The sequence below is a fragment of the Crotalus tigris genome, unplaced genomic scaffold, assembly GCF_016545835.1.
Source record: "Crotalus tigris isolate CLP2741 ecotype Arizona unplaced genomic scaffold, ASM1654583v1 scf7180000017721.692284, whole genome shotgun sequence".
Lineage (NCBI taxonomy): Eukaryota > Metazoa > Chordata > Lepidosauria > Squamata > Viperidae > Crotalus > Crotalus tigris.
The window spans coordinates 351876-378960 of NW_024096590.1; the positions used below are offsets into that span (position 1 = coordinate 351876).

The 27085-nt window shown below is 43.9% G+C and overlaps 1 protein-coding gene across 12 annotated transcripts in view; it reads right to left on the reverse strand.

Moving 5' to 3' along the window:
- KMT2D (lysine methyltransferase 2D) overlaps positions 1-27085 on the reverse strand; it is a 125594-nt gene that overhangs the window by 8362 nt on the left and 90147 nt on the right. For 11 of the 12 annotated variants that reach the window (XM_039338846.1, XM_039338843.1, XM_039338842.1 and 8 more), the window contains 12 exons: positions 25654-25886; positions 20914-23910; positions 19441-19584; positions 16333-16497; positions 11806-11962; positions 10366-10447; positions 9702-9877; positions 7493-7620; positions 6696-6822; positions 6463-6587; positions 4424-5567; positions 1470-1606 (listed from right to left, as the gene is read on the reverse strand). In XM_039338846.1, the coding sequence (XP_039194780.1) occupies positions 1470-1606; positions 4424-5567; positions 6463-6587; positions 6696-6822; positions 7493-7620; positions 9702-9877; positions 10366-10447; positions 11806-11962; positions 16333-16497; positions 19441-19584; positions 20914-23910; positions 25654-25886 (5615 nt within the window). The remainder of the gene's footprint in view (positions 1-1469; positions 1607-4423; positions 5568-6462; positions 6588-6695; positions 6823-7492; positions 7621-9701; positions 9878-10365; positions 10448-11805; positions 11963-16332; positions 16498-19440; positions 19585-20913; positions 23911-25653; positions 25887-27085) is intronic. The other variant, XM_039338847.1, reaches the window with a different exon arrangement.

Below are 27085 nucleotides of genomic sequence, written 5' to 3' on the forward strand. Positions count from 1 at the left end.
AAAACCAACCAGAATAAAAACAACTGGCAGAAGCTACCTAAGATTTTGGAAAATGTGGAGTGAGCTGATTCATAGACTCTCTGAAAATTGGACACAATTGAATGGAGAGCATCATCAATACTTCTACTGCATGAGAAGTCCTTTCTCTTGGTGCTGAGTAAGACGTAGGAAGACCCAGAGTCAAGTCTACCCTCAATTAGAGAGGCTGACTCAGTAACTATTTGCAACTCACTGTCATCTTAATCTACCTCACAGGATTGTCAGTATGGAAAAAATAGAAGAGTGTGTGTTATGCAATCTTGCCAGGGTTCCTGGAGAAAACACGGTATGAATGGAGAATAAGCCAGTCCCTCACATGGGTCCACCAAAGCAAATCTATTCCTGGAGCACAAAATTTAAGTGGTAAAAATATGACATGAGCAAATTTAGCATCCTCACTTCCAGGGCTGGTCTCCTTAACCAGTTTATCAATACCAACTGGAAAGCATGCTGTAGGTCAGAGGTCCCCAACCTTTTGGGCACCAGGGACCAGTTCCATGGAGAAAGGTTTTTCCACGGATCGGAGAGGGCGTGGTTTTGTGTGCTGCCTGCATCCCATAGATGGGGCTTTGCTTGTTTGTGCGGACCAGTTGTTGGCATGCCGCGGCCTGGTACTGGTCCACGGACTGGCTGTATTTCTGGGACTGCGGCTTTTATTACACTTTTTATGAACTGTGGATCAACCCAGACACAATGAGAGCATCTCTCAGAGAATGTAAAGTCCCTTTCGTGAGAACTAAAATATTACCAAGAGTACACATTAACTGCATGGACCCCACCAAAAAAGGGGGCAAGGATGGGATTTAGTTATCAGGCATCTTCAGTTTGTTACTAAAAATCAAGAAAACATATAGTTTATTAAAAGTTAATAGAATAGAATAACAGAGTTGGAAGGGAACTTGGAAGTCTTCTAGTTCAACTCCCTGCTCAGGCAGGAAACCTCTGTACAATTTCAGACAAACAGTTCTCTTCTGAATGAGGTGTTATTATGGTCCATAAAGACTATCAATTTTGCTAGTTCTTTTTTTCTTAGCGTTAGAATCTGAGCAGGCTGCGTCTAGTGATGGGTCACAGAGATAAATGTCAGATATTGCTAATCTACCATTACCTACTCTACTTCACAGCTTTATTCCTGAAAAATGGCCAGGGAAATCCTACAGATAGTAACTGTAGGGGATTTTAATATCCATGCCAAGATTGTCGTTAGCTTGGCATTTCATGGTCTCCATGACAGTCATGGGAACATCCCTATTCAGCATTCTGCCCACACAGAAGGCAAGCTACATCCTCAATCTGATTTAGTTGCTGGAGGTAAGCTGGTCATAAAAGAGTTGAATGATCCCATTATGATTAGATTATTTTCTGTCAAGATTTGGGCTGCTGGCACCAGTTGTACTTCAGGGTTCCTGTTTCTTGCATTTGGTACATACAGACTCTGCGATGCGCAGAACAGCATGCACTGTCAAGCCAAAGAGCTCTTCTCCCTTTAGATACTCGGGGAAAAGTCGCAGCATGTCAGCTTCCTTGCGCATCATAGCCACCGGTTCAATGATGCGGTTCCAGACAGCTGTTACAAGAGAGGAAAAGGGAAGAAGAATTGAAGATGAGACATTTTCATTCATCTACGACAGATACATACATATTTACTGAGGGAGAATCAGAAACCAGGCTCCAAATTTATCAACACGCTTGGCTATAGGACAGTCCTCTATGACTTCAGACACATATTCAGAAATTCAGGCATAAAAATGCAAAAGGTAGCGAGCGTTAGGCAACCTTCAACAAGTAGATACATGCAGCCAGGTCCCTAAAAACTAACTGACAACAGGGCAGAATTGGGCAAAAGGCTCCGTCTCATAATGTCCATACCGAAAAGCATCCACCCTATATTCATTCCACTAAAACAATTTGTTCTACTTTATTATCTTTTTTTTAATCTGAATTTATAGCAGAACCACTAGATTCCGTAACAGTTTTGTTCCTTATGCCACCCGTCTTGAAATTTCGCAGGGTTCTTTTTTTCCGCCATGCATATGTATACATTTGAACTAGACGGTGATGTTTCTCTGTGTCCTATAGGTGTGCGTATGTGGTTTATGCATAATGGTATTTTTTCAGAGCTATTCTATTCTATTCTATTCTATTCTATTCTATTCTATTCTATTCTATTCTATTCTATTCTATTCCGTCTAATATAAAGAGTGCAGGTAGTCTTTCAGTTAACCATGGTAATTGAGACTGGAATTTCCATTGTTAAGTGATGTAGCTGTAAAGCATAACATCACATGATTTAATCACTTAGTGGCAGCAATCTTCACAGCTGTCGTTGAACAAGGATAATTAAATACTGTAAGTCCCAGGTGACACACAAGCAGGCCGACAGGCAGGTAAGTTGCTGCAGCTGGGTGAGGGAGTATGTGCAGGTGGCCAGTGAGGTACAACAGGAGCATAGGTGGGCGGGCTGCTGCCAGGTAGGAGAGATTGCATATGACTTACCAGAGCAGCATGCAACTTTTCCTTCTGGCTTTCCCACTGACTATTTGTTTATGGGAAGCAGGCAGGGAAGGCCACAAACGGTGACCATGTAACCCTTGAACGCTGCAAGCATTCAAAAGTGTGAGTTGGTTGCTAGGCACCCAGATTTGATCACACGACTACAGCGGTGTTGGGACAACCAGAACTTCAAGGACTGGTCGTTAAGTACCATTCATATAGTTGCGTTGTAATTTTGAACGAGTGAGCCGTCATTAAATGAGAACTATCTGGATGCTCGTATAATTTATACTGGAACAGGTATTGCTTCCTGACATGAACGAGACCAAAAATTTGGACATGAGTTAAGGCTGTTTTACTTTTAAGAAAATCCCTCGAAAATGAAATTTACCCTAAAAGGGAGCAACTGTTTGAGATGTATGACTATACAGCTGTGCTTCTCAACTAGTAGATGTGTCATTCTAGTGGGAAAGTTACTCTCCTTCTCCTTCTGTCATGTTATGTATTTCACTATGTCATGTATGTGTTTCACTTTGAGAGAGGGCAACTAAATTTCATTTTTTATATGTGCCGTTGTGCCCACAATAAAAAAATGACAATAAAGGTTATCTTATCTTATAATTAGGAAAGAGAAAGAGAAAACACACACACTAGTTACCTCTCTTTTAATTTGGGTGGAGATTGTTTGCTTGTTTAGGCTTGGGGAAAAGATTGCTCCCATTATCAGCAAATACAAGTAGTCCTCGACTCACAAAAATATTCCTTTAGTGACCGTTTGAAGTTACGCCACTGAAAACAGTGACTTATATTCCTCTTTCACACTTACAACTGTTGCAGCATCCCCATAGTCATGTGGTGAAAATTTGGACACTTGGCAACTGGCAGGTATTTATAACGGTTGCAGTGTCTTTGGGGTGTGTGTGTGTCATGTGATCACCTTTTGCAAAGTTCTGACAAGCAAAGTCATTGAGGAAGCCAGATTCAATTATTTGTCATGCTACTGACTTAACAACTGCAGTGATCCCCTTAACAAGTGTAGCAAGAAAGGAAGTAAAAAGGGGGGAAATTCACTGAACAACTGGTTCACTTAGCAACAGAAATTTTGGACTCAATTGTGGTAGCAAGTTGAGGACTACCTATACTGTGTCAGCCCCAGCAAACTCTCAGCCTCCCCACCACCAAAGTTCCTTCAGGTGACACAGATTGTTACTTCCATAGGAACTTCATAAAGAAATCGTTAGTCTAGCCCAGGGGTAGGTAACCTTGGCTCTTTTATGACTTGTGGACTTCAACTCCCAGAATTCCTGAGCCAGCCATGCTGAGGGGAAAGGGAGAGGTTTCCAAGCTGAGCCATGCTGGCTCAGGAATTCTGGGAGTTGAAGTCCACGAGTCATAAAAGAGCCAAGGTTGCCTACCCCTGGTCTAGCCTGAACTGCCTCTATATGCCAATGTATTACTCCCTCATCTTCCTGATCTTGAAAATAACCTTCCTTCTCCTCCATATGGTCTTTTTAGATCAAAAACATGATAACAGCCCCCCCCCCTTTAACCACTTTAAAGACCGGCTGTCTGAAAAGCATGATTTACAATGTAGCAACTATTTTAAAGGGTTATTAATTTTACATGTACCCAAGAGGACATCTTTGGACATCCCTGCTGAGTTTTGCAAACGTGAAATAAGCTCAATGCATCAGAAAATAGACCTCTCTTAACGTACGCCTACAGCTGCTGTGCTTTTTAAGCCATTAATTCTGGGCGGAGGAAGTGGATTTTCTCAAGTCAACCTTGCACAATTTTAGACATTTGGGATCTTAAGGGGAAGAATTCTGGCCTTGCTCAAAAGCTCACAACCAGCAAACCCACGAAGACAGAAGCCCAAGCTGATCTCTACCCTGTGGCGAGGAATCTGTGAAGACCAAATCCTCCAAACCATGTTCCATCACTTGAACCACAAACTCTGGCCGGCCGTTGTTCTCACAAATGGTACATCGGTAGCAGCAACGCCGGTTGTTGGTCCGCAAACTCCAGTAGATGCGGGTGGCCTCGTAGCCCACAGGGTAGAGCGCTGTGGCACTGTGAAAGTCCGCCATTTGGTGGGGCAAGAGCTGCCCTATGGCATGGAAGACCAGGCCTCCCACCCGGAACATGTGGAGGCGCTCTCCGCGCTGGATGATGCTGGCAATCTGCTTGACCTCATCCCTCTCGATGTAAACCCGTCGGAAGACAGTAAAGGTGCTGAGCTCCTGGTCGCAGGGACCCTTGAGCTTGTGCAGTGGGCACAGCATCGTCTTGTCCTTAAAGAACATACACTTGGCACGGATAGCACAAGCAAAGTGATAGACATTGGGGCAGCGGATACGGTTACAGCTATTAGTGGCACCAGTCTTCTGGCAAAGCGAGCATTTGGTGAGCAGGCCCCGGTGCAGTGCTACTTCCACGTTAATTAGGGCCCCGCCCTGAGTCTCGTAAACCTCCGTGGACCAGAGGGCACAGTTGAGGTGCACCCATAAGTCCAGATCAAGATTAAGGAGGCGGGCTGGACCATCCGTGGCTCCATCTCCTTCCTCGTGGCAAAAGCAGCACTTCCGTAAATCACGTGGCACTTTCTCCGGCCGAAGAATAGTAGCCAAGCGCTCAATGAACTCCGCAATCTCCCTCTCCCCATCACGCTTGGTACCACCCTTCTGAATGGTGATGAGGAAACGTAACCGTTTCCAGCGCACCCCTTTCCATTTTTTGAGCCTTGGCTTGCTCTCCTCATTATCTTCCAGGGGCCTGGAGCGAGGCTTGGCTTTAGGGGGAGACTGAGGGGCTTCTTCTTTAGGAGACGAGGGCGGAGGGGAGGTCGCAGCCGGAGGTGGTGCTTCGGGCTCAGGGGGTGGCTCGGGAATCTTGGGTGGGCTTGGTGGAGAGGGTGCAAAAGGGGACAGAGGAGGAGACGGTTCTTCAGGAAGTGTCAAGAGTTGCCGGACATCCAGATTGGCAACGTTGTTGATGTAGCAATGTTGAGCAGCTTTTTCTGGAATTGAAGTCTCCTAAAGAAGAGGGGGAAAAAACTTGTCAGGTACTAAGAACCAGAACAACTCTATGAGCTGATCAGAGTTGCTTCTCTATTGCTGCTTGACTATTTACAAGAATTTCATCAGATTGACTACAGTCTCTTGGAAACCATCAAATAAAGGCTTCAGAATTTGGAGGGATGTGTGTTTGTGTGTGTGTGGAGTCTGCCCTCTATGGCTTCCTTCCCTGCAAGGACTCCCAAGCTTGATAGTTTTTCCACTTTTCCTTTCCCACTTTAGCTGAAGATTCAACCACAAATTTCTTTGAAAAAGAAGCAGAGGCAACTAAGGCCACCAGCCAATTTGTCTGATAGGAGACATCCTACCAGCACAACATATGGTTTTAATATGAGCACTATTCCATCACACCAAAGCCAGTTGGTTATCAGAAATTTGATAGTTCCTTTTTTCTTCAGAGTTTGGTTAAGAGAGAGGTCTGGCTAGGGGAGCTGACTGAATGTCATGAAAGGAGAGCATGGGTGGTCCTCAGAAACAGCAGTTCCACCCTGAAAGCAACAGAGTCTGTGGAAGATGACAAGCACTACCTGAGGTAATCAACGTCTTTTCTCAATAGGGTCCTTGTGCAAAGAGTGAAATGGGGGGGGGGTATGTGTGGCCTTGTTGTAAAGTATCATTATCTTCTTTCAAGATCTTTTTTTTTTTCTAATTTGAACAAAATGCATATCAAAATATGAGGTTGTGGTGATAATCTGTTATCTATTTTTACATGAAAAAGGAAGAGTTCAAAAACTAAAAGCTTGGACAATTTTCTTTCAAATAAGCTTACCGCAACTAGTTAAAAATTGTTCAGTAACAAAGGAGGGGTTTTTTTGGGGGGGGGGGAGGGGGAAGCTCCCAGCTCCTCCTTTACCTGTTTGAGCAAAGTTAAGATGTCCAGTTCGTTCTTGAGACTGTAGCCAGGCAACATGGCATCAAACTGTTTCAGCCACTCTGGTCCACCTTCAGGACCCTTTGAAACTACTGGCTTCTCTTTGCCTAAGAAGGTTGGGGCAGAGAAACAGGGACCAATAAAAGGCAAGACTGGGAAAAAAAAAAAAAAAAAAAAGCATACTGCCAAGAAGCTATCTTGACCAGGATACTCACTTTGTGCATCAGTTTCACTTTTCCTGGGTTCACTGGTTACATTTCGCTCCGGAAACAACACTTCGTAAGAACTGGGAATCTTCATGCTCAAAAGCTCTGCCACTGCCACCATAACACCGTTCAGGTTCTGGAGAAGACGGTGGGAATGGTCAGGAAAGTATTTGAGCAGATTAAGAAATGGAATCCCCAAACCCTTTAGTGTAGCTTAATCACCCCCCCCCCCAAAAAAAGGTTTAAAGTATCCCTTGCGCAGGTCATGTGACAGAAGAATGTTACTACCTTGTTGATGTGGGGACCCATCAATCTGAACATCTGCCAAGTGCTTGACAGCTGTTTAGTAATGAGACCAGAAAAGTAGCAACAATAAAAGATGTTCAGACTCAGGATGAGCTGTCAGAATAGGAGGATGGGCAGCATTCAGCAAAAAGGGCTATGGCACAAAACAAAACTAGAGATTTCTCATGTTTCTACCAGATGTGGAAAATTGATAGTGCTGCCCCAGCTGAGAGGGCCCTGAGAGAAACAAGGCAGATAAGTCACTTCACGAGGACTTTATCATGCCTAAAATATCTACACAGAAACTGTATTGCCAACTCACAGCCTTCAAATATCTTGGTCGGGGGTAGGCAACTTTGGCTCTTTTATGACTCGTGGACTTGAACTCCCAGAATTCCTGAGCCAGCCAGGAATTCTGGGAGTTGAAGTCCACAAGTCATAAAAGAGCCAAAGTTGCCTACCCCTGATCTTGGTCTATAATTCCTAAGGCTCAAAGACAACTTTTGGTCCTTGCTCCATACCTTGGCAGCAGCTGCAGACACAGTGAGCATGACAGAGACCTCACTCCCTTTGGCTCTGTCCCAGGAAGTGCCGGGCGTCTCCTTTCCCACGGGCTCTACAGTCCCATAGGGTTTGGAATCTGGGAAAGCTGAAGGAAGGAAAACAAAGGGGAAAAAAAAATTCTGTCAGAAGCTGCTACTCAAACTCCTATTCCAGAAATTCAAATCACTTATCTAAGGTAGGGTAATTCAGCACGCAACCCAAAATCGTGTACCTGGATAAGTCATAGATCAACCAATACAAATGCCAGTGTTTTCCTGAAGGTGTGTGGCAGCTCCCAGTGTCAGTCTGGGAGATTAAAAATTAAGCAGAGCAGAAGGTCAGAGGTGAAGTGGAGGATAATGATAGCGATAAGCTAGGGGAACTCACCATCTAGGACAGGGTTTTTCAACCAGTGGTATGGGTACCACCTGTGGTACATTGGCACCTGGTAGGTGGTATGCGACCATCCTAGAAAAGTGGTAGCGGGGGAGGGGAATGAGCTGAACCGGTGGCAGCATCGCATAAGCCTGAGCGAGAGACGGCTGGAGCTGCAGGGCTGTCAGGGCTCAGCGGAAGCACCAGGATCAGCACCAGGCTCCAGCTGGAAAGCAGCAATGATCCTGGCACTTCTGCTGAGCCCAGAAGAAGTGCCGATCAGCTGGAATGTTGCAGCATCTCCAGGGTCTTGTGATTTACATTCAGATGCTTGGCAACTGATCCATATTTATGACGGTCACAGTGTCCCAGGGTCATGTGAAGTGACCAAAGCCTGCTGCAACCACCCAGCAGACGGGGGGAATAAAAACCAAACACCCCACCCCCACCCCATCCCTGCTGCCAATCCTCAACAGAAATGCTCACAACAATGAAAACCTCGGACAGGAGGAAGAGCGCCGCCGGGCGGGCAGGCAGGTGTTTTGCTCGGCTGTGCTTGGGGGGCACTTTTTTCAGTACCACTGTAACTTTGAACAGTCACTAAGTGAACTGTTGTAAGTCAAGGACTACCTGTACTTTATCGCTTTTTTCCTTTTTTTTTTTTTTTTGGTCATCAAGTTTTTGACACTTTGCTAGGCGACTGGTGGTACTCGGATGTTCTCGTATCCTAAAAGTGGTATAATGGGTGAAAAGGTTGAAAAGCCCTGATCTAGGAGACCTCGTCAACTGACCTCATTCATTTAATGTATTTCACTTTACACAGGACAGTATAAAGACAACCCAGAAACTTCCAATTAGTATATATGATGCAATGCTCTGGATGCCTACAGAGTTGTCGCATTACTATCATTTAACACTACTCACTGCTACAGGAGCTGCACTGATTACTAGTATGTTTCTGAGTGCAGTTCAAAAACGTTGATTATTCCTTACTCTCTCAAGGGCCCGGCAGTCTAATGTACTATTTTTTTCAAGCTAGGTTCTGCCTACCCATCTGAGCAACTATAGAATGTCTGCTGAAGTTCTCCATCTATAATGGGACATTGTGGGAAAGATCACAGACGTGCCTCTCCTCTAGAACAGCGGTCCCCAGCCTTTCTGGCTCCATGGACCGGCGGCAGTGGCAGCTGTGGGTAGGGGATGGTTTCTGCATGCAACATAGCTTCTGTGCATGCACAAATGAAGCTTTGCACACTCACCTGCCACTTACGTGGCCCGATTCCCAATGGGCCACGAACCCAGTACCAGTCTGTGGCCTGGGGGCTGGGGACCCTTGTTCTAGAATACCTTGTCATCTCCCACTCCCAGGTGGCTCCCACTTTCATAACCTACTGAAGACATGGCTATCTTGAGATGTGTTTAGAGTTTATGTCTAATGCCAAACTGGAATTCTTATTGTTACATTTATAATGTGTATAATGCAACAGTTTATTGTGGTCATTACCGACATTGGTATATTGTCATCAGGTATATAATATTTAGAATCTTTTTAGATTAAAACAGTTTGCATTACAGTGTACTTCTCGTCTGGGAAATGCAGATGCAACAAGAATTAAAGATGATTCTAGCTCAGTGTTTCTCAGCCTTTTATTGTGGCCGTGGACCCCCAAGATTTAAACCATAGCATTTCTTCACGTCCTTGCAGACCTCCTTGTAACTTCGCAGCCCTCCGGGAGTTCACAGACCACAGGTTGAGAACCATTGTTCTAGCTGATGGGTTACCTTCCATACAAGTCATTACTTTTCACGAACCTGGGATGCTGGCCTTTGGAATTATGGGGATGACAGGGGACATGGGGCACTCCTCCACTTCAGACTTGGCTCCAACCAGCAACGGGAAGCGTGGTATCTCTTCTCCCAAGACGCTCTCTGGAGACGATGCTGGGACAATGGTGTCAGGGCAGTCACTTTCCTCATCACTCTCCATCCTGCAGAGATCATGGAGAATGGTTATACAATTTAGGATGCTTCTGCTCCTGCCTGATTTTTGTGAAAGTGATTTAGGGCATTATGGGAGTGCTGGTGAATACCAACTTATCTTGCCAGTTTCAGAGTTAGAGGTTGGCAGGATGTAGAACTGGACCTACTGATAGGGAATTGGATGAAATGCAGTAAATCAGCAAGGGACGCCCAACTACGCCCAGACAAAAAAGGCTAACACTTCCCAAAAGAAGCTTTATATTTTCCAAGTTCAAAAGATTACGTACCAGGTCTCATTTGCTTCCTATCAACTCAGCAATATCTCCTGATTTCATACCCCCCCCCCAGATGTATGGACTTTGTTACACTAGTTGGGGATGGTGTGAATTAATGACCCACACATCTGAAGGAAACCGGGTTGGGAAACATTTTGGATGGCACACAACTAAAACAGTTTGACTTTTGTGTTTCTGTTCAATCAGACTTCTGTTCTCACCTGACGTCCTCAGTCTGATTGTGTGGTGGGGTAGGCAGAGCTGCAAGTAGATCTAAGCTTTTCACTTCCACAGGGGGAGCATCTGCACACATGGAATAAGAAAGAAAAGATCAAAGATCAGATGCTGCAGGATTGCCAGTAACCATGTCTACAGCATGAGAATCCACAGACTGATTCCGCACTAATATACACCGGGAGGCTTTTTTTCTATAAATTCCCCCAATTCTTGGCAAAGAAGAGGTCAATGGCAAGCAAGGAATAGGTCTTTTCAGTGATACAGTAGTACCTGGCAAAATGCCACTCTATAACCAAGAAGAGATAAACCACCATTTATGTTTCAAAAATTTGCAATTATTTTCTATTTTCCTCTTGGCCACCCTTTATCGTTTTTTTTAAATTCCCTTTTAAAATTTCTTATAAAATATAATTAAAAAATAAGTGAAGGATCCTCAGAAGATGTGAATAAACTGTGTATTAAAAAAACTGAAAATAGCAATTTATAAATACTCTTTATTTGCAACTTTTCTCAGGGCTCAACCCATATAAAATCATTTCCAGAGACCTCCTCAAAGCTCTTCCCCTTTGCCTTCTCCATATCTGCAACTTTGCCTTAAATGTTTGCTCTACGGGTAGTCCTCGACATTCGTTCAGTGACCATCTGAAGTTACAAGGGCATTGAAAAAAGTGACTTATGATCGGTTCTCATATTTACGTCTGTTGCAGCATCCCCGTGGTCAGGTGAGCAAAATTCAAATGCTTGGCAACTGGCATGAATTTATGACAGTTGCAGTGTCCCAGGATCATGTGATCGCTTTATGCAACCTTCTGATGGCTAAAATCAATGGAGTAAACCAGATTCACTTCACAACTGTGTTACTAACTAATCAGCTGCAATGATTCACTTAACAACTGTGGCAAGAAAACTTGTAAAATGGGGCAAGACTCACTTAACAAATGACTTGGCTCAGCAATGAAAATTTGGGGCTCGATTGTGGTAGTAAGTTGAGGATTTACCTGTATTGCTTATAATGCATTTCACTGCTAAGATACATCTTTTTGAATCACAGCACCTTCTACTGAACCATTTTTTTAATTCCCTCTTTTCCTCCTCTACAAACACTAAGATCAGAAGCTCCTGGGGTTATCCCACCAGATACAGAACACAACACATGCTGAATATCCACTATGCTACAGCATTCAAGAGCCTCCCTGAATATTTTAGATCAGGGGTAGGCAACCTTGGCTCTTTTATGACTCGTGGACTTCAACTCCCAGAATTCCTGAGCCAGCCATGCTGAGGGGAAAGGGAGAGGTTCCCAAGCTGAACCATGCTGGCTCAGGAATTCTGGAAGTTGAAGTCCACGAGTCATAAAAGAGCCAAAGTTACCTACCCCTGTTTTAGACTATAACATTAAGATCCTGCTCAGCAATAGCTCTTACCCTTCTGTCCTTCAAGCTCATGGGGTAGCTCTGGCTCTTTGGACTGCCCGGTCAGCTCCTCAGAAGACAGGACGCCATTCACCAGCTTCTGCTGCACAGAGGGTGGGGGTGTGGGGGGCAGTGAGGAAGGTGGTGTTGGAGGGTTGCTCAAGTTGTTCTAGACAGAGAACATAGGAATCAACACCCACCACAATCCACCACCTGTTCCCCCCCCTGCCCCCTTCATTTCCAAAGCTGCACAGATCTGACAGACCACTCCATCACCTGCTGCATTTACATTCTTTCTTTTACTGTTTGAGCTGCCCCAAAATTGTGGTGGAGAAGCATATAAGTAATGCAAAGAAATGAACCCATTTTAAAAGATGATTGAACTGTTAAGAATGATCTTTGCCGACAACCGTTCTCTGGAAGCCTGGTCTGCCACTCTATGCCCTGCCTTGAAAAAAAACTTTTTCTATTAAATTGTTATTGAGCAGGATTGTATTGCATTTACCCCTGAATGGAAACACATGCAGGCCTTCTCTGCACTGATTTACTTAAGCGTAGCACAACAAAAGTAAAACAGTATTCCTTTCTTTTCTCTGACCTTCCCAAGATCACATTAGAAATTTAGGGAAAAAACTAAACTATAGCCAACTTCCGGTTTTGCTCTGCCTTCAGTGCCCGATTTCACCCTGCTGGGGGCCCTAAAAGAGCCTAAAGTTGCCTCAAAGAGGTGATGAAGAAGGAGGAGTGCCTCGTCGATCACAGAGAGATGGCGGTCTTTCCATTCGATCGGAGGAAAGCCCTCCAAATCGGCAGAGGAAAGGCTGGTTACATTCCAATGGCCAGCCATTAGTTGCTGACAATTGAAGAAGAAAAAGCACCAATTAGCAGATTGTAAACAGCATGTTTGGAACTGGGTGAGGACATTGATCCTTTATTTACTATTTTACAACTGAATTTCCTGGGAAAGGCTCCCAAGAAGCTAAAACCTCTGAACGTGAACGGAAGCGGCGTTTTAATTTTTTTATGGGGGACAGAAATACATAATATTGAAGTGGAAGTAATATAAAGCTACAACTTTGATAAATTTGAGAACTTGTTAAGGTTTTCTCTTTGAAGAAAAAAAACATTAAGGTGAAATATATAAGAAATTAATCCTTTGTGTTAAGAGTGGAAAAAGAATTTTGAATGACATCTAGTGGTAGATTTGAGTATAGCACTATAACTAACTTCCTGGCTGCTTGGCGACTCCTAGCTCAATGGAGAACAGCTGGCAATATAGGAAAATATTTTGGCATCAACCTGACCTTCTTGGACTATAAACACTTACTGAGCTTGAACTTTTAATCTCAATAACTACTGGGAGAGAAAGAAAAATTTGACTTTTCACTGCATCTGACTAGGAGAGACTTCTGAGCTGTTTTCAGGGTGGTTGAACATTTTGAACACTTTGAACATTGTGGGTTACAACCTTGCCTGATGAACAATTCTTGGACACGTGAGACAAAAGATTACTATAAAATATTACTTTTAGGACTGGTTCTACTCTTATGAAGATTGGTGATCCCAGAGGATCTCCAGAAATGATGCCTCAGGAAAAAACAAATGCCTTTCAGAAGGAAATATACTCTATGCTACAACTAATTCACCAAACAATGGTTGCACATAAAGAGGACACAAAAAGAAACCATAATGAGACTAAATACAATTTAGATAATATAAATGAGCAAATCTCCAAACGAAATCTGCACCTAGAAAATTCCCAGACGACGACTACAAAGTATGAACAAATAAACCAGAAATCAGAAGACGAAGCATAGGAAATGGACCTAGAGACGGAAGAGATAAAAGAAGGGAAATATAAACTACCATATACATATAAAATATTGCAAAACTTAGCCATAACAACAAAAAATGGAAAAGATGCTTTACCCCTTAGGTGAAAAATCACCTGATAATAAGGAAGAAGACTTTAAAAAAAAATGGAATATAGAGATGTCAGGGGAAATATTACAACTTGGGAGACAAAAAATGGAGGAATTGAGGGAGAAGGAAAGTGGGAGTTGCTTAATGAATATAAATGGGTAGAATTCCCAACCAAAAATACCCCATCTAAATTGCCTTCCTCATGCCAAGCAACTTTTACAAAAATAGAAAATTCCTGGGCAATTTAACTGCTTTGGCTTGGAAAGCTACTTGGCAAAGAAAGAAAGCGAGAGTTAGATTTAAAAAAACAGAAGATTTGACCTATTAGAGGGGGCATTACATGTTTAAATATTTGTTTGAATATGATTAAAAGAACGGATGACCCTTAGATATAATTAGACTTTTCGAACGAAAGACATGAGTTAAAATTAAAATAGCATTTTTTTCTTTTTGTTTTGATATGGGAAATATGAAAATAAGAGGATCGCTGGCATGGATAAAAATTGTTAGCTAAATGTAATTAACATTGAGAAAATCGTAACTGTCAAAGATACTGATGGGAAATTAAACCTTAATAAGAACATGAAAAACAGGATATTGATTTATGAATTGATATTATTGTTATATTAGTAAAATATGATGAGGATGTTTATATCTAACTTTGTATGCATCAATAGTAACAAGAATTGGAACTGTGTAATGAGGGGGAAATAGAAAAAATATGGGGAAGAAAGGAGGATCAGGGAAAAAATACTGGATTGTACAGTACTGAACAGATTTATATTGAAGAAGTTAATGTTAAATATGTGAATTCAAACAACATGTTGTTTAATAAGCACTAAAGATTGTAATTTTAAAAAATCAATAAAACATTAAGGAAAAAAATAAACTATAGCCAATGACAAAGTGACTTCAGTGTGGCACATCTGAAGGGCTACCAATTTTCCTTTATTGACAAACAGGAAGAATCTTGGATTATAGAACAGATCAAATACCTACCGAAAGTTCATAATTATTAGGCAGAACTAGTTAGTAATTTTAGTTTGCGCTTCTATTTTTTTTTTAAAAAATCATTTTAAGATTAAAGATTGTTTTGTTAACTGTCTATAGATAAACTTAATTCATTTAAAAAATTACTGAGCCATCAGCTCCAGCACATGGCAAATGCTACTAATTGCTACTTAAATATTTGTATATTTTACTCTGGACATTATTACTGATTTCTGTTTAGATCATTTTGTTGCTACTATTATTATTTAAACAGTTCCTTTTCTTTAAAAATCATATACTAAGAAGCTTGCCATGCTGTGTGACATGCTATATACAGTATGAGATCCATTTCTGCTTAAATTTAGTTTATTTCTGTCATTTTTTTTTCTCCACTGCTACATATTCTTCAATTTTAGTCTCCCAATCCTATGTTGACGGCAAGGTTTTTTTCTCAAATGTTGCGCCAGATTGATTCTTGCTGCTGCTGTCAGCAGGTATTTTTAATAAATTATGATATATTTCATTCATATTCTCTGAGATCAAACCTAAAAAAATATTTGTAGTTTTAATTTAAATTTTATTTTCAGATCGTTTTGGTGTGCTTCTTTCCAGTACCACCGTATATAGATGTAAAAACTTCCGAATGCACCAGCTCACCACAGCTTGCCACAGTCAATTCGCCACAGGACACCTTTGTACAGCTAACTCACTATGGTGATAATTCACTGAGGGTGGCTGAGCAGAGCACATGGAGGGCAAGCGAGCAGATGAGTGGACCGCGCAGGGTGAGGCAGGCAAGCAAGCAGGTGGGCAATGCGCACAGGGTGTGGCAAGATGATGGATTGGGTGGGCGGCCAGAGGGATTAGCAGGCGAGTGGGTGGGTGGGCAGAGCATGGTCGGAGCAGGTGGCAGGGAGGTGGTGGCAGCCAGAGGCACAAGGGCCACCAGGGATGAAAGCCAATTGTGAAACAACCATTCTGGGAAAGAGGAACCCTCAAACATTATGCCACAGTAAATAAACCTGTAAGATGCCACCGGATGCTTTGTTTCTGACTTCTATAATGGCGAGAAATTGAACTGCTGAGAAGACATGTTCTGAGCAATGCCCCCACCTCCCCACCCCAACCGCTGCCTCCCCCTGGCATCTTCCACGAAGATGGTGTGATCTGCCCATCCGTTCACTTGCTCACTCGGCTCTCCCACACAGTCCATCCTTTCATCGCACCCTCTACACTCTGCCCACCTGCGGGCTCTCGCTTGCCTCACTCTCCCTCTGGCTACCCACAGCGAGTTGTCCCTGTGGCCAATTGGCCATGTACAGGTGTCCTGTGGCAACTTAGCAGTGGCAAGTTGACAGTGGCGAGCTGGCTGAGGCAAGTTGTACTAGATCCTAAAAACTTTCCTTCTTTGTGGTAGCATTTCCAACAGTTCTTGTTACAGGATTTATCCATCTTAGCAATTGTTGGTTGAGTTGTATAGCATCTATAGAATGTTTTGTACCAATTTTCCCTTTTTCTCAGCTAATTCCCTCTTTTTATTATAATTATATGTTTTCTTTCTTTTTTTCTTTCTTTTTCTGTATTGAGTTAGCTAAAAAGAAGAAGATGCCACACAGCTGGCCTTACTTTGGTGAGCAGCTGGGAGTAGTAATCCGGGATGCTGTCCAAGGCTGCATTGCCAAACGTGCCTTTCAACTGGCTCTTGCCATTGATTGGACTGCTTCCAAAGGGAGGGAAGAGGTTGAAATTGGCGGTGATTACTGGTTCCATCAGAGGCAACAAAGAGAGTTCCTGAGGAGAAAAGAACTGAATCAAACCAAGGCTTCTTCATATGCCGACACATCCTGCAGACCATATTAAAGGAATTCTCTGATATGAATGAAAAAGAACAATATGATTTCACAGGCCCTGAAGGTTGAATTGAGGCCTATTCTCCCTTGACTTTAACAGGAAAAACTTGAGGTTACATAGTTTCTGCATGGTTTTTGAAAAGATATTTCTCTGTCTTTATAGCATCCACATCTGGTGAGATTTTGCTGAAGGCAACAAGAAGCTACATAAGACTAACCCAGGGGTCTTCAAACTTGGTCCTTTTATGACTTGTGGACTTCAACTCCCAGAATTCCTCAGCCAACGTGCTTGGCTGAGGAATTCTGGCAGTTGAAGTCCACAAATCATAAAAGGGCCAAGTTTGAAGACCCCTGGACTAACCCAACCAGCTCAGGTCTTTTCTAAGGCAGTGTGTGTTGATGCAGCTGAATTAGGACTTGTTTGTGCTGCTTCTGAACTCCTAATATTATACTCAGAAAAGGATACAAAATCTATTTTACTGAGATATGGAAGATTCAAGGCTATGAATAAGCACCAATAGGGCATCCAGGAACAAAACAACTTCCTAGCATGTATCTGCACAAAACAGACAGAAAAGGAGAGTGTCCTGTTGCAGAACATTCTTCTACAAATAAGGTTGAGACATATTTCTTTTCATTTTTCAAAAAAGAATATAAAATTATGGGCCACACTTAGAAATCTGTATGAAAAGAAAATCTGGAAGGAATGAAAAATGTGTATTGATTTATTTTCAGTCAAAAGAGCTATAAATTTGATGCGCAGAATTATCAACTCCTTGTATATGACAAATAAAATCCTGGCTGAACAGGAAAACTGCTACTTTTGGAATTCATTAATTGGAAAGAATCCGTATACCAATTTGATTTTGCAATTAGCCCAACATTTATGGATTTTTTCTGATTTTAGAATTTACAATAATATAGGTTTCATTAAAACAAACTGGAACATTCAAATACTTTGTGTGGCAAAAGTTTTCACATTTAAGAAGCAATTTATCTACTTCTGCCTCATCTTATTCTATAAGAAAATAATCTGCCCCTGAAACTCTACTGATTTTCAATTTCTTTGCTTGTGCATATTTGTGCATAGCCTGCTCTAACAAAAAGCAATTTATGCTTAGTACTTTATAATTCCTCCAAAAAAATCTAGGGAGGAATGAATAACAAATGGAAATACCATAAGCTTCAATTTCCTGTTTCATTCCTCATCTTATAAATGCCCTTTTCTTTTTCATATGTCTTATATATGATGACCTCCAAGGTCCCTTCCAACTTTACTACTATTACTATTACTAAATATATGCTATCCATTCAATAATACCATGATGATTTTAATGAGTATTTAAAATGAATATTTTTAAATTCATTGTATACATTGTAATATAATTACAATATTGTTGAAGCATGTAATTAAAAAAATTAAATCACCATAATTTAATCAGAATGCATCTGAACACTAAGTATTCTTTAAGAAAAGTTCCCATCTAAAGTAGCCCTTGCTTAGCAAATCACAATTGGGGCCCACAACTCTGTCACTAAGTGATGCAGTTGCTAAGCAAGTATTATGTGACTGTAGTGGACTTAAGTCATTTCTCATTAGGTTATTAAGTCACCACCGGTTAATAAGCAAGACATCACTTGACTATGACTTATAATTTTACTGCCGGCTTCTACATTGATTTTGCCTGTTGGAAGCTAGTTATGAAGCAAGCAAACAGCAATCATGCAACTGCAGGAATCTTGTAATGCTCATAAATGCAAGGGCTGATTGTGAAGTTACTTTTGCAGCATTGTCATAACTTTGAATGGTCATTAAAAGGGCAGTTGTTAAGCAAGGTCTACCCATATAAGGAAGCCAGTTGGATTGGAGAGATACTGCAATTATTTCTTTGCAGTAATCAGTTATGGTAAGGGAAAAAAAATAATCTGAATACAAGCAGTTTTGCTAGCTGAAAGGAAACAGTTCGGTGTAGTAAATACCTCACAAGTCTTTCAAAAAAAAAATGGTTTTCCTCTTCTGAATTAGTCCCCCATCTTTCATGATGACTAAAGTATATATTTATATTATACTAAAGTAGAGATATGGATTAAAACTGCCTCTGTGGTAACAGATGAGAATTGCTAAATGTATTATTTCAATTAAAAGTCTTTGAATGAAATGGCAATGTATCAGCATCAATATCTCACATTTAGGAGTTGACTTTCAAAAAGTAGGAGATCATTCCTAAAATCAGATTTAAATTTTCAAGGCTTAAAAACCATGAGAGGAAAGTGTGTACAACCCTCATTGTGCTGAAAGAAGCTACAGGCATTCTACTCTAGCACAAAATGTTTTCTTGTTTATTAAAGGTAAATTAATGAGGGAAAATAGCTTCAGACATTTGGAGATATAATTTATGAGTTTTCAATGAAAAACAAACATGATTTGTAAAATGACCTCAACTGTATTGGTCCACTTATTTTTGTTTTCTGACTAACCAAAAATCAGCTCTAAATGAAAAGCCAGAAAATAATTGACCTGTTTTACTAGATTCATAAAATGGATTTAAAACATGAGGAAAAATTGGAGGTGCACGTGAGTTTAGGAGGATAGCTTTACTCTGTGCAGTGGAATAGAAAGAAAAGGGGAAAATATACCATTCCCAAATTAATTTATTCCCAGGATTAATAAGACTGGGATATCCAACGTTCAATATTGTATATTCAATGTATTCAAATATTAACGACACAAATTCTTGCAGAAAAAAAACCCACGTGACCATGGTCAGAAAAATAAAAGCCCTGCGTATCTGGTTAAGACTGTTGTGGTCTTTTTCACGGAACACACTAACACACTTGGTTTTGACTCAGCCTGTCAGCCAAGCAAAATCCAAAATAGCTGTACCTGTTTCAGTTGTTTCATGAGGGCTTCGTTGGACTTCACGCCATCTTCCTTGCGCAATTTCTTGCGGGAATTGACAAGTCGCTCCCCAGCTTTCTGGGATCGTTTTGGCTTCGGTGGGGGAAGTTTCTTTGCTGCAAGGGCATCCTGGTGAGGAGAGAGGCAGGCAATAATCCCTTTCTCTCCTCAGCAAACGTGCTCCAGTTCCCAAAAGGGAGTCATTTTATGGAGCTATCAAAGCTCACCCACTCAACCATCCCTGCCCCAGATGGGCTGAGTCACAAGCAAAAATACCAAAAAGCCCAAGCAGGAGGGACAGAATTATAGGCAGCCCCATTTTACACTGCAGATGAAGAGAAGGGGTTTTAAACGTTGCTTCCTTATGAGCCCAGTGGCAAAACCCTGCAGATGGCTATGCCGAACCTCTCATCTCAGTTTGCTGATTTACTAACTAGGGAATCTTACACATTCAACCACAGTCAAGGAAGATACTTTTTTTTAAAATAATGGGAAAAGGAAGTATGTCCCTATTTTAGACTCCTCGTCTCAATGGTTGTAGCGGGAGAAAGGCAGAAATCAATTAGCATTATAAGGGACAGAAATTAAGTTATTTCAAAACCCAGAATGAAAGGCAATGTCGTTCCAAAGGTGCTTTTCCAAAAGGCAACTGGACTTTCCTGGTTTTTTTTTTCTTTTGAAAACATTTTGCTTCTCATCCAAGAAGCTTGAGAACAGAAACATCTTCAAGAAAAAAAAAACCCCAAGAGAGTCCAGTTGCCTTTTGGAAAAGCACCGCAAACATTTGAAGCCAGTCAAAAAAGACCGAAGGAGGCCCCCTGCAGCCTCACGAGAGTATTTTGCAGAATTTGCAGAAATTAAGACTACCAAATTGGACCGGCCCCTCTCTCTTTCAGCCCAATTCACCTCAAAGGGTTGTTGCCATGGGGAAAACAGGAGGAGGAAGATACTTTGGATTTGTTTGCTGCTTTGAATTATTTGTAAAAATTATAAAGTCAGGCTATAAATAAATAGGTAAATAAAATGAGAAACTTCCTTCTGGGGTTTTTTTTTGGGGGGGGGAAACTCTGGACATTCTGACTCAGCCCCGTTTAGTGATATTATCCCTCCACCGACTGTGACTGTTAACCATAATAAAAGGGTGGTCCAAACTAGCCAGTGGCAGAGAAGCAATGCCCACCAAAATCTGAGGATGGCACTACGTCATAGTTCTCTTCTTTATAAAGGATTTCTTCTCCAAAAAGGTCTGCTAAGCTTTTTCAATAGATTCCTAGTGAAATCTATTCCATCAAGCAAAAAATACCTTCTCTACCACTGGGCAGGTGGGACTGGCTTTTCAGATACAGTTTTCAATTGGGGTATTCATTATCCACACAGACATCACAAAAGTAGGTGGGGTCAAAAGCTGGGAGTTTCTGTAACTGCAGCAGCCATTCTTCCCTTTCCCTTTATGCTCACCTCCCGAACATCTGGCAGCATCTGCAATCGGCCCTCTGTGCCAGCAAATTTGCCATCCACGTGCCCGTTGACGTCGCCCGAGCGCTGAGTCCCCAGCGTGACGTTCTTGGCTCGTAGCAACTTCTGTAGCAAGAGGTGGCCAGCTTCAGTGCGGCTGAGGCTGTTATTGTTAGTGGGCACAGCGGCAGCAGCAGCAGCCACAGCAGCTGCTTGGGAGACGGGCTCCCCATTTGCTTCCCGCTTGACTGGCTGGGGGCCACTCATCAGTGCACACTGGGTCACCTCTTCCCTGGGTTCCTGTTTGATACAAACAAGGGGAAGGTTTCCCGATTGGGGCAAAGCTTTTCCCGCAGCTAAGGAAGCCAATTCCCCCGTCTGCCCATTGACCGCCGATGGCTCCATGGGCACTTTGGTGAGGGACACCGAGTCTCTGAGGCTCCCGGGGCCAAGAGCCGCTTCCTTTGTGTTTGCAGCGAAAAGCGCCGGGTTAGGAGAGAGCAGGGGACTGGGAGTGGTTGGCTGGTGTTTCTGGCTGGGAGCTGACTGCTGTTCAGGGCTTTTCACCAGGAGCAAAGGGGATGGTCTCTTTGGCTCTGAAGGGCTGGGCTGCTGTGGTGGGAGAGAGGCCACACCAGCGACACTCAAGGGAACAGAGGGAGTCTGAGGAATAGGAAGCCTCGATGCACCCTGTTGGTGAGGACTGGTGGCCACCTGCTGGTTCACCGGGACCTTCTGCTGCTCGGTAGAGGCAGCAAATCCCTGCTCCGAACGAAACTGGAATACGGCAAGAGGGGGCTGCCTTGGGATCTGCTGTCCCATGGAGCTGGGGAGGGGAAGCTGAGGAGCACCTGGCCGGCCCTGGTCCAGTGACACCTGGGCCTGCCCTGGATAAGGGCTGCCTTGCCGCAAGGCTTGGTTCTGCTGCAGCAAATTCTGCTGATGCCGCTGTATTAGCAGAGCCTGTAACTGCTGCTGTTGTTGAGGGGTGAGGTTCCGGAGCTGTGGATTTTTAGAGATGACTCCCTGAAGCTGAGCCCGGATCTGACCCATTACAGGGCTGGCCAGGAAGTTCTGGCCTTGGGGTGATGACTGTGGAAGCATCATACTTTGCTGCTGTTGCTGTTGTTGCTGCTGCTGCTGCAATGACATTGTCAACCCAGGAGTTTTGGAAGTTCCAGCTGGGCTCTGAAGTCGCTGCTGCTGTTGCGCAAGTTGGCCCGGTAAGCCTTTGGGAGGTTGTTCCAGGTTTTGGCTCACAATCCTTTGCTGTGGAGCCATGGTGTTCTGCCCTTGGCTTTGCTGCTCCATTTGCTGATTGAGCAAGTGGGGAGGCTGAGTGGCCTCCCGGTGCTGATGGTGGTGGTGTGGCGGTTGCTGAGGAGACGCCTCTTGCTGCAAGATACCATCCATTGCTGGGTGAGTCCGCTGCAGGTGGCTGCTTTGCTGCTGCAAATTACTGTTTTGCTGCTGTTGCTGCATCTGCATCTGCATAGGGCCCAACAGGCTCTTCTGCTGAGAGTCCAGGAGAAGCTGCTGTGCTTGGCCCATATCAGCTGGCTGCTTCTGCGGTTCCCCATGCTGCTGGAGCATCAGCTGAGAGGATTGCTCTTGTGGAGGGGCTCCGTGGCTGGGCATCCCTTGCTGGTCAGGGTGATTCATCTGCCCTCCCAGCTCCTGACCTCCTAAATGGGGCCGAAGCTGTTGCTGCTGCAGGACGCCAACTGCTCCCTCCTGGGAAAGGACACTGGAGCCTTCTGGTCCCCCCTGTTGTTCCTTCACAGCCAAGCCCTGCTGCTGTTGCTGCTGTGCTGGCAGGGCTGACTGCATTCCCTGACTTGAGTGCAGCGGCTGGTTCAGAGACCCCTGCTGCGCAAAGTGCTGGATGGGCTCGGGGGCTATGCCCTGCCCTTGGCTGAGGGCACTTGGTTGAGGGCCCTGAGCCAACATTCCTGGCTGCGTGCCTTGCCCCTGGCTCAGGAGGGCCTGGTGCTGGGCTAGGGAATTCTGCTGCTGTTGCTGCTGTCCTAGCAACCTCTGCTGGCCAAGGAGCCCTGCCTGATGTGGTGGTAATGGTGGTGGCGGTGGCAGCGGCTGCTGCTGCTGCTGAGGAGACAAAAGAAGCCGGTGCCCCATCATCCCTTGAGTCTGCTGGGCCAGCTGCTGAGGACAACCCAGAGTGCGATGTTGCTGAGGAGTCAACAGCATTGGTCTCTGGGCAGCCTGGTGGCCTAACACACCCTGATGCTGCTGCAGCATGGAGTGCCCTAGTATGACTTGTTGCTGCTGCTGCTGCTGCTGCTGTTGCTGCGGAGAGAGTTGCTGGACCACAGCTCCCGGCTGGCTGTTCAGTAGCCCTTGTTGCTTCGGGAGCAGGTTCTGATTTGGCTGTGGGGTGGGTGGTGGCGGTGGCGGCTGACCCATCAAACCAGACTGGCCGATTGTGCTTTGTTGTTGTTGTTGTTGCTGCTGCTGCTGCTGCATAGATACCTGTCCCATCAGGTTTTGCTGCTGAAGCTGAAGCTGCTGCTGCTGCTGCTGTTGCACAGATAGCTGTCCCATCATGCCTTGCTGCTGCTGCTGCTGCATTGTCATTTGTCCCATGAAGTTCTGCTGCTGCAGCTTCTGAGCCAGCTGCAGTCTATGCTGCTGCAGCTGTCTCTCCTGTAATAGGCGGTTGCCAGGAAAGAAATTGCTGGCAGGGGTGGCCCCGGATGATGGTGGCAACGGTGACTGTTGCTGGCTCATGAATGGTAAGCCCTGTTGCACGGCCACAGGCGCAGCCTGAGGGAGGTGCAGGCCCCCTGCCTGACCAGGCAGGCCCTGTGTCCCCTGCTGGAGACTGTGAACTGAAAGCAACTGGCCGGGAAGCTTGTTCACGACACGAGGGCTTTGGGAAGGGCTGAGGGCCATGACTGTGGAGGTTTGTTGCTGGTGCTGCTGCTGCTTGTTGCGGTACTCAGCCATGAGGTTGGTATGTTCCTTCTGTTGTTTCCGGACCTGTTGAGTGGGAAAGAGTACATCAGAAGGAATTCCACTGCTTATTTCCTTCTCTTCCTTAGGAGAGGGCAACTCTCTTTGCTCTGAAGTGTCAAGGGAGAGAGATTTGCATCACTCTGAACTCTAACCTACTCGCTGCAAATATACCATCTCCTCCCGCTCTTCCACCTAGCAGCTGCCCCCATTCACTAGGCAATTTCCCCCTCCTTGCTCTCACTGGACATCTCAATCTGGAACCTGGAATTAAGGAGAAACTTCCTAACAGTGAGGACAATTAACCAGTGGAACAGCTTGCCTTCAGAAACTGTGGGTGCTGGAGGTTTTTAAAAAAACACAGCCACTTGTCTGGAATGATATAGGGCAGGGGTCCTCAACCTCCAGTCCGTGGACCAGTAGCGGGCCACGGCATGCCAGCAACCGGTCCACACAAACAAGCAAAGCCCCATCCGTGAGATGCAGGCAGCACACAAACCATGCCCCCTCCGGTCCGTGGAAAAACCTCTCTCCACAGAACTGGTCCCTGGTGCCCAAAAGATTGGGGACCTCTGATATAGGGTCTCCTGCCTCAGCAGGCTGTTGGACTAGAAGACCTCCAAGGTCCCTTCCAGCTCTAGTCTGATTGACTGATCTTTACCTTAATTTGTCAAACCCGCACTCTTCCTCTGTTAGTGCCCCTCACCCCGGAGAAAACAACAAGTCTCTTGTTGTTATAGGTTATTAGTTATTATTATTCTTATTTATTAAATTTCTATGCCACCCATCTCGCCCATCCTTAGGTTATTTTGATTCTCTTTCCCATAGGTGGTGATTATCTTTTATGAACTTTTAGCCAGTGTAAAATGCGCAGGGAGAGCTCTGGTTATCGGGTGAACTAAAACAAGGCTTTTCAACCAGAGGTACGGGTACCACCTGTGGTACATTGGCACTTGGCAGGTGGTACGCGACCATCCTAGAAAAGTGGTAGCGGGGGAAGGGAATGAGCTGAACCGGTAACAGCACCGCATAAGCCTGAGCGAGAGATGGCTGGAGCTGCAGGGCTGTCAGGGTTCAGTGGAAGCAGCAGGATCAGTGCCAGGCTCCAGCTGGAACTCGGCGCTGATCCTGGCGCTTCTGCTGACCCCAGAAGAAGTGCCGATCAGCTGGAATGTTGCAGCATCTCCAGGGTCTTGTGATTTACATACAGATGCTTGGCAACTGATTCATATTTATGACGGTCACAGTGTCCCAGGGTCATGTGAAGTGACCAAAACCTGCTGCAACCACCCAGAAGAGGGAGGGAATAAAAAGCAAACACCCCCCACCCCACCCCCACTGCCAATCCTCAACAGAAATGGTCACAACAATGAAAACCTCGGACAGGAGGAAAAGCACTGCCAGCTGGACAGGCAGGTGTCTTGCTTGGCTGTGCCTTGGGGGGCACTTTTTTCAGTGCCATTGTAACTTTGAACAGTCACTAAGCTAACTGTTGTAAGTTGAGGACTACCTGTACTTCATCACTCCCCCCCTTTTTTTGGTCATCAAGTTTTTGACCTTGCTAGTCGACTGGTGGTACTCAGATATTGCCATATCCTACAAGTGGTACAATGGGTGAAAAAGGTTGAAAAGTCCTGAACTAAAACATAAATGAATACATAATCTAGGGCCTGCTAATGTTGTACACATGTGCAGACACACACACATGTGCCACTTTCATGGTCAAATTAGGAACTGCATGAATAACAGAGCCCCGATACTGTCACATACCTGATCCAGCTGCTTTTGGATCTTGCTCTGTTGCTCAGTTACCAGCTTCAGCTTTTCGGCGTCAGCCTCAGGGAATTCACGACCGGCTTTTTTAGCTGTCCGCTGCTTGGCACACAGGGCTTTGCGGGACTTCCGGTGCACCCCGATTTGCTCCTCCAGCACCTTTAGCTGCATCTGGAGAAGCTGCTGGGTGTGGAAAAGCCACTCTTCGTACTGGCGCTGATCAGCCTCATCTGCAGGTGGAAACAGAAGACGAGGATTTGGGTAGCTAGAGAGCCACGCCTGGGAATCACACCTTGCATAGGGGAGAAAAAAAAAGTGCTAACATCTGCAGCAAGTCAAGACTGAACACTGCAGGAAGCAGCACAGGATAGGTATTAGTTGCTTGTTTGATATTAAAATCTTCATTTTTTTTCTCTGCTTCAGATTTTTGGGATTTTTTGAGGTGTACAAGTAACAGTAAGTGACATGGATAAAGAAAAAAGCACTGAGCAAAGATTAGTGGGACTATTATCTCGGGATCAGAAAGAAGGAAAGCAACAGCTATGAATGTACTGTATTATGTGCTGCTACTGATGCCTCCATCATATTAATATTGCTATTAATATTAATGTTATTAGTTAAAACATGGTCTTTTGAATGACAATAACCCGGTTTACATAGTGCATTGTGATAAAGCCTAGATATCAAACTACAATGGCAGATTTCACACATTACACTAAGTCAGAATTCAGCAAACCACATTACTGCACTGGAATGTGACAGTCTATTTTGGGTGAAAGCCATTCTCCTGCTTGGGCATATCTGTGGGTAACTAAGGCACCCCAGAAACATAACAAAATATTAACTGTCCTTAAAAATACTTATTTATATTGGTAAACAAACTACTTATTCAATACAGCTAAAAATGACAGGCCTTTCTCTTCCTAGCATTCAGTAAGTGCTTTTAAAAGTTATTGGATCGATCAATTGTATGTAGACTAAAAAAGAAAATATATGACTGAATGACAACATCATTTTCAAGGTTGCATATTATTTTTCAGCAAACTTCAGCCAGTTTTAAAAATATTCAGTCTGTTTTTATAAGAATTGGGGACACAATACGGTGAGGGGAGGAAAGTATTTGATCCCCTGCTGACTTTGTACGTTTGCCCACTGACAAAGAAATGATCAGTCTATAATTTTAATGGTAGGTTTATTTTAACAGTGAGAGACAGAATAACAACAACAAAAAAAAAAGAAATCCAGAAAAATGCATTTCAAACAAGTTATAAATTGATTTGCATTTTAATGCGTGAAAGAAGTATTTGATCCCCTATCAATCAGCAAGATTTCTGGCTCCCAGGTGTCTTTTATATAGGTAACGAGCTGAGATTAGGAGCACTCTCTTAAAGGGAGTGCTCCTAATCTCAGCTTGTTACCTGTATAAAAG